The 12,847-nt window shown below is 39.3% G+C and overlaps 1 protein-coding gene across 4 annotated transcripts in view; it reads left to right on the top strand.

Annotated features, from left to right (window-relative positions):
• Nucleotides 1-12,847, top strand: part of SPPL2A (signal peptide peptidase like 2A) — a 30,223-nt gene that overhangs the window by 5,634 nt on the left and 11,742 nt on the right. For 2 of the 4 annotated variants that reach the window (XM_062583774.1, XM_062583773.1), the window contains exons 4-12: nt 105-194; nt 3,388-3,521; nt 6,097-6,248; nt 9,463-9,559; nt 10,491-10,592; nt 11,274-11,355; nt 11,628-11,702; nt 12,398-12,454; nt 12,620-12,673. In XM_062583774.1, coding sequence (XP_062439758.1) covers nt 105-194; nt 3,388-3,521; nt 6,097-6,248; nt 9,463-9,559; nt 10,491-10,592; nt 11,274-11,355; nt 11,628-11,702; nt 12,398-12,454; nt 12,620-12,673 — 843 coding nt within the window. The remainder of the gene's footprint in view (nt 1-104; nt 195-3,387; nt 3,522-6,096; nt 6,249-9,462; nt 9,560-10,490; nt 10,593-11,273; nt 11,356-11,627; nt 11,703-12,397; nt 12,455-12,619; nt 12,674-12,847) is intronic. The other 2 variants (XM_062583776.1, XM_062583775.1) reach the window with 1 other exon arrangement.

Raw genomic sequence — 12,847 nt, 5'->3', positions numbered from 1 at the left:
TTTTTCCTCCTACAAGTACACTGAAATTTAAAAGATAATCTGCTTATAGCCACCTGCTTGGCAAGTTAGCTGGACATTCTTATCACTGATGCTTTCTCTTCTAGTCTCCTCTTACAGATAACAAGACTGACTTTAAAGATGTGACTCTTCCAATTGCTCTTATAAGATATAATGATATAGTGGATATGCAGCTGGTAAGTAATATAATTTCAGCATGTTACAGTTCATGTAAACATAATTTTATTTTATTCGTTTGTTCAAAAACTTAAGTCAGATATGGATTTTTCATGATGACTTGAATGTGCATAGATAGTGTTTTCAGTTTCACAAAGAGAATGGATATTAAATCATGGAAATGCTAGTTTTCCATCCTCAAGTTAATTTGAGAGAATATTTAATTAAAACACTAAGAACGTGAAAAATAATATCCAGTTGTAGGGAGAGTAGTCTTAGAAGCCTTACTGTTAAGCAAAATAAGCAGCTGTCCAGTAGATTTGTATAGAATTGCAGATTCCTGGCGTAAGAGAGCTATAGCCTGAAAGGTCTATTCCATTAGCACAGAAACTAAAACAATTAAGATTTTATCTGGTGGCATGACATCTTGCAACCAAGCAGCACCTTATTGGGTTGGGTGTTGAGGAAAGTGTGAGGTTGTTTTTTTCTTTACAGGTTGATCGGCTCTTTTTCCGTAGCATGACAGCATCTGTTACAGAGAAGTTGGGCAGTATAGTTTGAGTTTCTGCTGATGAGTTCATGGTGAGATACCAAGCATGTGTCTTTAAAATGTCGCAGTTGTGGTATTTCCTACACTTTTAGGCAAGGAAGTTTGTTTTGTTTTGTTTTATCTTGATATCTAATAATAGGGTACAGAATATTGCAGAAGATTTGAATAAAAGATACTGTTTAACTTTTTTTTATTTAGTGTTAAATAGGTGCTAACTTTTGCACTTGCTCTGCACATGTTTTCATATGAATAGCAGAGGCTAGCACTAACTTGCATAGTCTTAGCTCCTTGAGTTTGCAAGCTTTTCACCATTTCTGCTCTTAATCTTCAGAGCTGCCATGGGAAGTTGTCTTAGGTAAGTATACAGACTAAAACTGTGCCTAGATATATAGGATTTGGTTTGTTTTGTACTTGTTGCTCACTAAAGATTGGTTCCTGCAAAGCACTGCCATGGCTGAAGGTTTGTGATGACTTTCCTCACTATGCCGTAATCACTGAGGAATAGTACATTTTGGTTCAAAATGTCCTCTGTTGTCTTAAAACTTGTTCACTCAAGCAAGACAGTTGTCATTTGCTAAGCTGAGTGTTTTTGAGATATGCAGTACCAACAGGAGGAAGAAAATTAAGGCAAGGTTAGATCCCTGGTTTGTTCTGAATCCTCTCTGCACAAGTTTTGTTTGGAATGGTGTCACGTAGAATCACATCTGGATAGCTATAATAATAACTTGAAGTAGCTTTTCTAGTAGACCAGTGTGCTGGATGATGTCTCATACTGCTGTTGAATCAAGAAATTCAGTTTTGTCTTAAAATGGGAGCTGCTTTCATAAAGGTCATAAGAAACAAAGCCCAGGCTGCAAATGATCCTTTCCTAGTTCTGATGTAGTTTTTGCCAAAGCCTTCTGTCGTGTCACTGGCAGCTGTTTTGAATGACAGATGCTGCTTAGAAGCTGGCAGCCGTTGTACTCTTCCTGCTGCACAGTTGTATTACTGTTCTAACGTTTTCAAGGCCTCCAGCTTTCTCTCTCTTTAATTAAAAGAGAGATGGCACCAGTCTAAAGGGAGCTAGCTAGTTTACGTAAGCATTCTTTATACTTATTAAACTTCATCTTTATTGGCTTTTACCACTTAAACCAGATGTATGATGAGTCTTGGTAGCAACAGTAGAATGTTGCAAGCTTTTTAGTACGTGGCCATCTCTCTTGCAGGATTGCTAACTGATGTGATGTGTTTTATTCTGGTGTTTTATTCTCAGTGGGAATTGAGATTTATCAAGTCAGCGAGGAGCAGAATAGTAAGGAAGCAATCAGTATAGATTCTAATGTGAATTATACTTTTTAAGGATTTTTAGAACTCATAAGAAAAATTGGATTAAGACAGGCTGGAATTGAATAGTAAAAATACATAAGTCATTAGGTTGGTAGGTTTTTTTGTTTGATTTTGTATTTTTTACACACAGGATGCTGTAATTTGAATAGTGTTTTATTTTTTTTTTTTTGCTTTTATCTAAAAATGTTTCACTTCAGACAACTGTCATGTTTCACTAGCATTTGAGTTTTTCATCTATTTTAAGAATTTGATCGTCTGAACTTCCATAACTAACTTCGAGCAAAGGAATGATTCTTTAGGCTGTACTAAAGCTAGTATCCGTAATCATTTAATTCAGATGCTGAAATGAATCGGCTTTCTTCACATATGGCTAGCGTGTTCCACTGACTACTCAGCTTTCCATTCAGTCTTTTCCAGTTTGATCTTCCTGTAGCTAAACTTGCCTGACATGTTCAACTCTTCTTTTGCTTTTATCCCACACGCAGGCTGTTAACGAGTCTGTTCTTCTGCCACATCTCTAAAGTCTGTTTTCACTGCAGGATTGCTTTAGATGCCCTGAATGACTCTGACTACAACAGCAAACCTTTTCCCCTCTTCCATTACAATTATTATCCTTTCTTTGTTTCTTGAATCTCGTCTTTCAGTCAAGTTAAAGCACTTTGGGTTTGCTTTCAAGATTTTTGTACAATTCAGTATCAGCTGTATCACTGTATTCCCTTCCACCTTTTTCAGTGTCCTTCAGGTGCGTGCTTCTTGCTATGATCTTAAGCTTTTGTGTAACTTTTTTTTTCTCTTGTTTTGAATCCATCTCAAATCACGTTGATAAAAAGCTGTTATTTAATGACTTGTGCCGCCTTGATACCATGTCCTGAGAGGATACCTGTCTGAAGCATCTTGTCTGCATCAGAATCAGGAGTTTCTTGCTTTCAAGAGCTAGAGACAGACCTTCACTGATGCATCTCACCCAACCTTGGAGTCTGTGTATTCCAAGTTAACTTGCCTCCAGATCAACTCTCCTGCAGTGCAGAAGTCTTCAACAGCACTTACTGTATTTGGAGGATGAAAAGTGTTTGAGTTAGAGTTCTCAGAAGCGTTGAAAGATTACAAAGTACCACCATTTTGCCTTGTGGTAGCTGTATGTTCCCACAGCAGTAGTAAGACTGCTTACAAACCTGAGCATCCTGGAAGTGGTATGGAAAGCATATCTTGTGTAGTACCTGAAAACTTGCTCTCAGTATTATGTAAGTTAAGAGTAGAAAATTATAATGTTCATCATGTTGAAAATAAGCAAAATAATTTTCTTGTCCTTATGAACTGACTTGTTTGCTGTTTTTCAGACTCTTGGAAGTGAAATTAATGTGACTCTCTATTCACCACCTTTGCCAGAGTTTGATTGCAGTATGGTTGTCATCTTCGTAATTGCTGTGTTTACTGTGGCACTAGGAGGCTATTGGAGTGGAATATCAGAACTGTAAGTTTGTTCAATATGTGAAATTTTGTGAAAACTATGACTATGATCAGTGAGGAATAATGTTATTTACAGTGCTAGTTAATTGCATCTAGATCCTCTGATTCTTCATCTGCTTTGCGCTGAGCTTCTTGAGCAACTTCAGTCAAATAATTCTGTGGGTCTGGACTTAAAGCAATCAGAGCTGGGTATTTATTTTAGTCAGTGGTAACTGATATAATAATCTCTGTGGCTCAGAAGTTATTAAGTTATTAAACACCAACACGTAATGTAGGGACAATAATATTTTTCTTCCTTACAATGCGTATACATACGTTTTAGGATCCTCTGAAAATAGAAGATTTCTTAAATTAGATGCAAGGCTTTTCCTAAGTAACCTTTGAAAATCTGTAGGTTTTTGTAACATATCGTGCATAGGGTTTTCTGATTAAAATAATCATTTTTTGATTTGATGATTTCGGAAGTATTTCTTGACTAGAAGAGTCTGAAGATCAGTTTGACAGGCATGAAAGGCATCGTAAGAGTTTATATCCTTTCCTCTGTATCTCCCAGTAGTGTTTGAGGAACCTTATGTAGTAGATCTTACAAGTCTATGTGGGGTGGTGCAGATCTTAGGACGAGGAGTGAGCTAATATTTTGACAAATTGCTAAATTTCCTATTAGCATCATAATACTCCAGTATCTTTGACAGAGTGTAGGTGATGAAGTAGGTTTAATGGTGACATGTTTAAAATCAAGCAGGTTGCAATATGAAGCCTTAAAGCAATACCAACAGCTGCCTTCCACCAGTCCTGACTATAGCTTCACTATGGCAGGACCAGCACAGACCTGGAAAAGGCCCATATGCAGTTGTATATATTATCTGCACTGTCAAGGAGCTGTACAACTGTTTGGCCCAAGCTGGCTGTTTAGGATATCCCTGCACCATGTTTCTGGAACTGGGAGCACTGGGAAATGCAGTGCAGTTGTGTCTGAGTGGCTCTGCGGGGGCTGAAGCGGCAGAGCCAGAGCAGTAGCAGCTTTGGAGCTAAGCAGGGGGAAGGAGGCAGCAGCAGTGCCTGTGTAGGGGAAGGAGAGGGGAGAAGGTACAGAATGTGGTAAGTGCAGGGAAAAGAGGGCATAATAGGGGTTTCGGCATTGCCTCTCGTGTTCAAAGAGTGTGCAGCTTTGTTTTAGTGAAGTGAAGCCCACTAGATGCACAGAACTGTCTTTTGTGTGGGGTTAAACTGGAGGTAGCTGATCTTTCAGTACGTGGTATTTTATTCTGCATTGCTTCTTGGATGTCTGTGCACACCAAATGGGCCAGTGTACTGCACTGCATAGGGCTTCTCACTCTCTGTGCTGGTCTAGTGCCCTGTTTCTCCAGAACAACAGGGAGTGGATAATGTATGATAACAGGCTTCCTCTTTCCCACTAGTTGTTATGGAAATCTTCATGATTTTTTGGAAAAGATTAAAGAAATAAAGGTGTGTGTGTGTGTTGGAGGGGGTTTGAAAGGTTGGATCTGATTATACCGCTTTTACCCTACAGTGCTATAGGGTGTGGCTGTACTGAATGTTAAAATAACAAAATATAATGTTGTCTCTCATAGTGAAAAAAACCCTGGATGTAATTACCTTTTTAGAAGTACACTTTCATAAATCTAGGGTGATTTTTTTTTTTTTTAAGCTCCTTAGGTGATTCATCTAACTTAACACTAACTTCAGTGTCTTGCTCCTGTGGGCTTTTTCTTTTGAAGGTGGTTGTTTCAGTGCTGAATTCAGCATTTTATAGGTAGCATGTTCCTGATGAATCCCAGGACCTATCTGATGGGCAAGTTTCACTCGTGTCGTTACAAAGAGTAGTTAGATCTGTTTGCTCAAAGAACAGACTAAGATGCAACAATTTCAGTTTCCATACTTTGTCTGTTGAGGCTTAAATATGGAGTATGTATGCCCAGAAAACAAAAGAGTTCTTATTCCCAGTGAAAATCTCTATGCTCCTGTTTCCTGTTCCTTTACTCTTTAATTAAGAATGTAAGAGTAAAAGAACTCTTGCTAACACTAATGTTTTCTGAAGACACTTAATTAAATGTTTATAGTTGAGATTTCAAAGCAGTGTGTAATATTCATTATGATTTTGACTTACTGCAGACATGTGATAAGTCAAAAGTGACTGACTGCATTTAGCCCAAGAAATTCTGAAGCCGGAGGTGATGTACTGAGACAGCTGAGGGCACACATCCTGAAAAGAAGGCTAAGGGTTTTGACATCAGAATGTTTTTCCTCATGCTGATTGGGGTTTTGGCTAGGATTGCTTCTTAAGAAGATGATGATTACATTATCATTACTAGGAAAGGCTCTCAAGAATCACTTCTTTGTGATCTATGCTAGGTGAGGAGAGCATCTCTCCATTAAAATGGAGAGAAACTCAAAAAAATCAGCATACAAATTTTCTGAAATTTTTGAAGTCTGTTAATAATAATAATATGAAAGTTTAAACTGAAATACTGTCACATGCTTTATAACAATTCTGATCATACTAAAACTTTCAAAATCTGTCATCTGAGATAAATGTATATGTGGCTTTCTTAAAACAGTGAAAATTTGAAAGCTATGGCAAATCCTGGAGAGAGAGAAACAAGACGAAAGAAGGAGGAAAATGTTACTTTCACCCCTCTAACAGTCATCTTGTTTGTTGTCATCTGTTGTGTCATGCTAGTATTGCTTTATTTCTTCTACAAATGGTTAGGTAAGAAACAATGGATCATCTCATTTGATTTATATTTTTCTGCATAATTTCATTAGATACATAGGTCTGAAAAACCAGATTTCTAAGCTAAAATTAATGCGTTCTTTTTTTCTTAACTGCTGTCTTCACATATGAGGGAGTTGAAGGCTGAAGGGGGTAGAGGGATAGCGTAGTGGTTATCACATCTGCTTTACATGCTGAAGGTCCTGAGTTCAAGCTCCCAGTAGAACCAGTACCAGGAAATCTTTGGGAGATTGGACTAGATGATCCCCAGAGGACCCTTCCAACCTTGCTGATTCTGTGATTTCACAAGGACAGTCATCAGATCTTCAGGTGTCACTGAACTAAGTTTGGATGGGTGAGAAAGAGGAGGCAAGTCCCCTGTCTACATGCTTTTCTATGTGAGGCATCTGTTCTTTGCTTCCAGAAAGACTTCTGCGTGGAGTCTAGTTGGAGGCCTGTGGCTAGTGGCATCCCCCACGGCTCAGTACGGGGTCCCATCCTGTTCAACTTATTCATCAATGACCTGGATGAGGGGACAGAGCGCCTCCTCAGCAAGTTTGCTGAAGATACCAAGCTGGGGGTGGGGGCTGATACAACAGAGGGCCATGCTGCCATTCAGAGAGATCTGGAAAGGCTGGAGAGCTGGGCAGAGAAGAACCTCATGAGGTTCAACAAGGGCAAGTGCAGGGTCCTGCACCTAGGGAAAAGTAACCCTAGGCACCAGTACAAGCTGGGGGCTGACCTTCTGGAGAGCAGCTCTGCAGAGAAGGACCTGGGAGTGCTGGTGGATGACTGGTTGACCATGAGCCAGCAATGTGCCCTTGTGGCCAAGAAAGCCAATGGTATCCTGGGGTGCATTAGGAAGAGTGTTGCCAGCAGGTCGAGGGAGGTGATCCTGACCCTTTACTCAGCCCTGGGGAAGCCTCATCTCGAGTACTGTGTCCAGTTCTGGGCTCCCCAGTACAAGAGAGACATGGAGCTACTGGAGAGAGTCCAGCGTAGGGCTATGAGGGCGATCAGAGGGCTGGAGCACCTGCCCCATGAGGAACGGCTGCGAGAGCTGGGCCTCTTCAGCCTGGGGAAGAGAAGACTGGGGGGGGGGGGGATCGTATCTATGTGTACAAGTACCTGAAGGGAGGGTGTCAAGGGGACAGGGACAAACTCTCTTCAGTTGTCCCGTGTGACAGGACAAGAGGCAACGGGCAGAAATTGAAGCACAGGAAGTTCCGCCTGACCGTGAGGGGGAATTTCTTCCCTGTGAGAGTGACGGAGCGCTGGCACAGGTTGCCCAGAGAGGTTGTGCAGTCTCCTTCTCTGGAGATCTTCAAGGCCTGCCTGGATGCAGCCCTGTCTACCATGCTGTAGGTGACCCTGCTGAGCAGGGAGGTTGAACTAGGTGATCTCCAGAGGTCCCTTCCAACCTTACTGATTCTATGATTCTATGAAATCTAGTTGCTATTTAAAAAGGAGGAGAGCTTCTTTTGCAAAGGCTGACTTGTCAGTGCTTATTCTGATTGAAGCTGATGCGGAGGAGCGGTGACTAGCAACCAGTAATAAAGTAGGTCATGCATGTTGACATTGTTGGGAGGGTCGCAGTGATAACTTAATAGTGTTTAGAGTGAAAGTTTTGTTAGCCGTTGTTAAGTTGACCTTGAGTTTGTGGTTGCAGTGCCCTACTTAAAGTATTGGGATATATGGCAGTGCCATAATAGAATAAAATCAAGACATACTAGTAGTGATGTAAGTTCCTCTTCAGTGGTGCAAGAGCAGTAAAACATGGTTTCCAAATCGCTGGCAGATTTTTCCTGCCCTCGGATCATGCAACCAGAAAACATGCATTGTTTTAAAATACCCTCTTTAAGAGCAATGTAACTTCCATTCTGAAAGCTTATGATCTATACTCTTTCCATAGAACTTGTTAAAAGTTATCTTTTCTCCTCCTGCAAAAGAAACTTCACTATGGTGACTAGTGATTTTGTTTAACTTTGGCTCCTAAACTACTGGCAATGCTACCTTTGCTAAACTTGTCCCGTTTGAAGGCCGATGAATTATTTAATTTGATCAAATGGTTTAGGCTAAAAATTCCCTGGAATTCTTTGGGAAGAAGTGAAGAAAGAGACCACTTAAAGGGAAAGTGAAAAGGGGAGGGGATGATGTAATGAATTAAATAGGGGGAGGAAAAAATGTGAATAGTACAAAGAATGTATGTAACAGCTTTTTGCTAAGAAGTCCAGTTCTGTGCACTTTGGAGCAGGTATGTGAAATCTTTTGGTGGTAAGGAGGCTGTAACTATGGTGTGATATGCTGCTCCCAGGGGAAATTCCGTAGCTATTAAAAAAAAGGGGGGGGGGGAAATAAATAAAGAAAAAAAAGCATTGATACATCTCTACAAGAATGTGAGAATGCAAGTCTTTGTCCTTGGTCTTAGTACTAAATAGCCAGTAAACTAAAAATATTTTCCTTACTGCCTCATGAACAGACAAAGTGACTACAGGGAAAATTTGAAGTGAGGATTATTATCAGAAATTGAGAAAATTGGTAGTCGTGGAATAGCACTTCTAGTTTAGCTATCATTAAGGAAAACTATGTAAAAGTAATATCTGATCTTTTACTCCTTTTTAGAGAAAGAAGAAGAAAAAAGTAAAATATGTTCTTTCCATTCAGAAACTTCAAAATGCAGGTCTTAGAATCACAGAATCAGTAAGGTTGGAAGGGACCTCTGGAGATCATCTAGTCCAACCTCCCTGCTCAGCAGGGTCACCTAGAGCATGGTAGACAGGGCTGCATCCAGGCGGGCCTTGAAGATCTCCAGAGAAGGAGACTGCACAACCTCTCTGGGCAACCTGTGCCAGCGCTCCGTCACTCTCACAGGGAAGAAATTCCCCCTCACGGTCAGGCGGAACTTCCTGTGCTTCAATTTCTGCCCGTTGCCTCTTGTCCTGTCACACGGGACAACTGAAGAGAGTTTGTCCCCGTCCCTTTGACACCCTCCCTTCAGGTACTTATACATGTTGATGAGCACTCTCATGTCATGGAACAGGCCTTTCAGCTTTCAGCATTTTCTCTCATCTTTTGATGACAGTGTATCGAGCAGTACTATAACTGATAACAGTTTATATCAAATATATATCCTTGTATTTGATTCCTGCTTGCTACATTTTTTTCTATTGTATTTTGTCACTGATTCCCATCTTTCTTTCCTTTTATCTAGTGTATGTTATAATATCAGTCTTTTGTTTGGCATCTGCAATGAGTCTGTACAACTGTCTTGCTGCATTAATCGGAGAAATACCATTTGGGCAATGCAGGTATCGTACACCTCTTAATTCTTATAACTCCGGATTTTGAGGGGGAGGGATCTGTTTGCTACTCAAGATCATGGAAAACATTAGCATGTTTAACGTTGTCCACTGTATGGTTTAGTGTGTTGGATTGTTACAAAGATAATTATGAACTCCTTTGATAGATATTTAAGGTATCCATAGGCTAATCAGTAGTTAAAAATAGTGGTGTGGGATAATGCAGACTTGGCGCATTATCTTAATTTGAAAGCATTATTAACTGTTTAAAATAGTCAAACTTGCAAGGCTCTTCTTGGCTATCTGTATAAGCTTGGAAGCCTAAGGGTATGGTTGCACATTACTTAATACAGGACATACATACATTGATCAGGTACATATCAGGTTAAAAAAAAAAATCAAGTTTTGGGTAAGCTGCAGGACAGAGTACTTCTGTCAATTAAAGTCTGTCAAGAACTGTCCAAGAAACTGAGTAGGCAGTGGAAACAGATAGTGGTTCACAATTTTGCTGTACATATGAGATTCTATTCGAATCCCGTGATAGATGTCCTAAAAACAAATTGATTCCCCCTGCTCCATCCCTTTCTGGAATCATGACGCGACAGTCCTTCACTGGCATAGTTCTGTTGATACAATCGTTACACAGTAGAAGTGGATTAATTAAGCTCATCTGCTTGCCTTCTTTCCTGGCTGTTTACTGAAATGAGGGTTGGCCACAGAAGCCCAACTTGGCCTACCTGCTGTGGGCTTTTTTTTTTAACTCAGCCTAGAGGAGGCTTGCTGCTACAGTTCTGAGAATAACACTAGCTGAATCCTGATCAAATAAAGGGGCAAAGGAGGAGCTCTCAAGGTGAGAACACCTTGTCAGCTTAAACACCTCTGATGGCATGTGTTTTTGGCTGTTGCAGGTTCCCTGTTTAACTTAATGCTTATCTTTTAGGATTGCATGTTGCAACAAAAACATTGAAGTGAGGCTTATTTTTCTTGCTGGATTCTGCATAGCAGCAGCTGTTGTCTGGGCAGTATTTCGAAATGAAGATAGGTAAGTGATGCATTCTGACTTGAAAGAGTAATATGAATAATTCTCATTAACAAAATTCCCATCATGCAATTAATTCTGGAATATGGCATCCTTTTAATCACCACTGACTATTTAAAAGGACATAAAAATATTTATGAAACTTAACAAGCATGGGAATTATAGAGAACAAAGCTATTCAAATGAACTATATGGTTATTTGGAGTTACAAAAATTAAGGTGTGGAGGAACTCAATTGCTAATGCTGACCACAGAGGAAAAAAAAATGCAAAAATAGAAGTGCAAGCATAGGACCATAAATAAATGATGTTACAATACAGTTCTAAGTAGCATCTTGAGCCAGACATTTTAAGCAGGTCTTCCAGTCAATAATGTAATGTTTAAGCAAGTAAGCAATCAGACAAGTGAAGAGCAGGGCCCTGCTACTGCTTCTGTTCAACTCATTCTCTCCATAGCAAGTCGGTAAGGAACACTTACCAATTTGTGATCACAGGCTAGTGTAAACTGACTATCTTGAAATGAGAATCATTGTCTCTTCAGTAGCAGCACTTCCAAAAAACTGCCTCCATGTTTTCCAGTTCATGCTGCAATTTTGCTATTTGCAGTAAAAGCTAAAATTGCTATTGTCTTTAGACTTTTAGCAGTGAGCTTAAACAATGAGTGAAAACTTGTTCTTACTTTTAGGTGGGCTTGGATTTTGCAAGATATTTTGGGAGTTGCTTTCTGCCTAAACTTTATTAAAACACTGAAGATGCCCAACTTTAAGGTACTGTAAGTTGCATTCAAATAAAGCATTCAAATGATGTGCATATGTGTGTGTAATCCCAGGAAGCAGAGTTTTCAACAGCCAAGAAATAATTAAGCACAAGAAAGAGTTTTTTAGTATTACATTTTTTTAAAAAAAAAAACTCCAGTTCTAAATATTATGCTAGAATAAAAGCATTATTTTTAAAATTGAGATATGGTAGTGGTACTGGAATCTAACAGTGCAAGTCTTTGAAAACTTGTGGTAATTATTTCCTTCTTTTTTTATGCCAGTCCTGTGTGATACTTCTAGGCCTTCTCCTTTTATATGATGTGTTTTTTGTCTTCATAACACCATTTATCACAAAGGTATGTCTGTGAGTTTCTCTTTAAAATAAAAAACAAACAAAAAAATTCTCTGGTTACAGTAGCACTATTCCTGTCAAATAGACTAGCATTTTCAGTATTCTTGATGCATATATGCTGACTTCCTTCCCCTCCTGCCCCCAAGACAGCAGTGCCCTCAATTTTCATTTTGCATGTTCCATAGAGCATAATGCATATGTAGGTGCCATAAACTTTGTTATATGACTAACTACAGCAATCATATGACCATTAGTAAGCTGTCCCAGATTATGTGACAGGATGATGATGATGAAAAATTACTGTTTTCTAGTTTCCTGGAAGCTCTGTCAGAATATGCTGTAGTACTTTATGCAGTCCTGCTTTGCAGTGTACTATGAACTATATGCAAGAGTATTTTCTTTCCTTTTGAAGCAGAAAGCTCATGGCAGAAAAGGCTGACACACTTTTAGCTAAACTTTTAGCTGCACCTGGTGTGTGGCGGGTGTGCATAGGTGCTTGACACTCATTTTAGGCTGGACGACATGTTCTTAATAATAATAATAATAATAATATATGACATTGATTTTAGTGCATTCCTTCTTCTAGTTAAGATTTTGTCCAATTCTGAATTGTAAGATGAGGTACAAGCAGGTTTTGAGTGTGGTGTGAATGTTTTGGTATATTAAACCACTAACTTTTTAAAACAACCTTAATTTCAGAATGGGGCAAGTATAATGGTTGAAGTTGCAGCTGGTCCTTTTGGAAATAGTGAAAAGGTAGGAATAATTTTTTATTATGTGCAGTGTACAAATACTGACATTTTGTAGCTAATTCAATTAGCATATAGTGTGCTTTTCAGCATAACCTTCTCACAAAATATAGCCAGCTTTTGCTATTTTCTTTTAAGTATTAAATACCTGTTGACTTGGGTTTGATCCTAGAATGATGGAAACTTGGTGGAAGTCCCTACTGAACGCTCAGCTCCCCATGAGAAAGTAAGGATTGTATTTCAGATACTGGATTTTTAAATCACTCCCTCTGAAAAAACTATTCTTTTGGGGAAAACCTGACTGTCCAAATTTCTCTTCAAGGCCTGGATATCATTGGTCAATACTCTATAGTTAGGATGATTGTACAGACTTGTTATTGTATGGCTAAATGTCATCTTG

Source organism: Rhea pennata, chromosome 10 (assembly GCF_028389875.1).
Source record: "Rhea pennata isolate bPtePen1 chromosome 10, bPtePen1.pri, whole genome shotgun sequence".
Taxonomy (NCBI): Eukaryota; Metazoa; Chordata; class Aves; order Rheiformes; family Rheidae; genus Rhea; species Rhea pennata.
The sequence above is the reverse complement of the archived record's forward strand: the minus strand, read 5'-3'. Positions and strand labels throughout refer to the sequence as shown.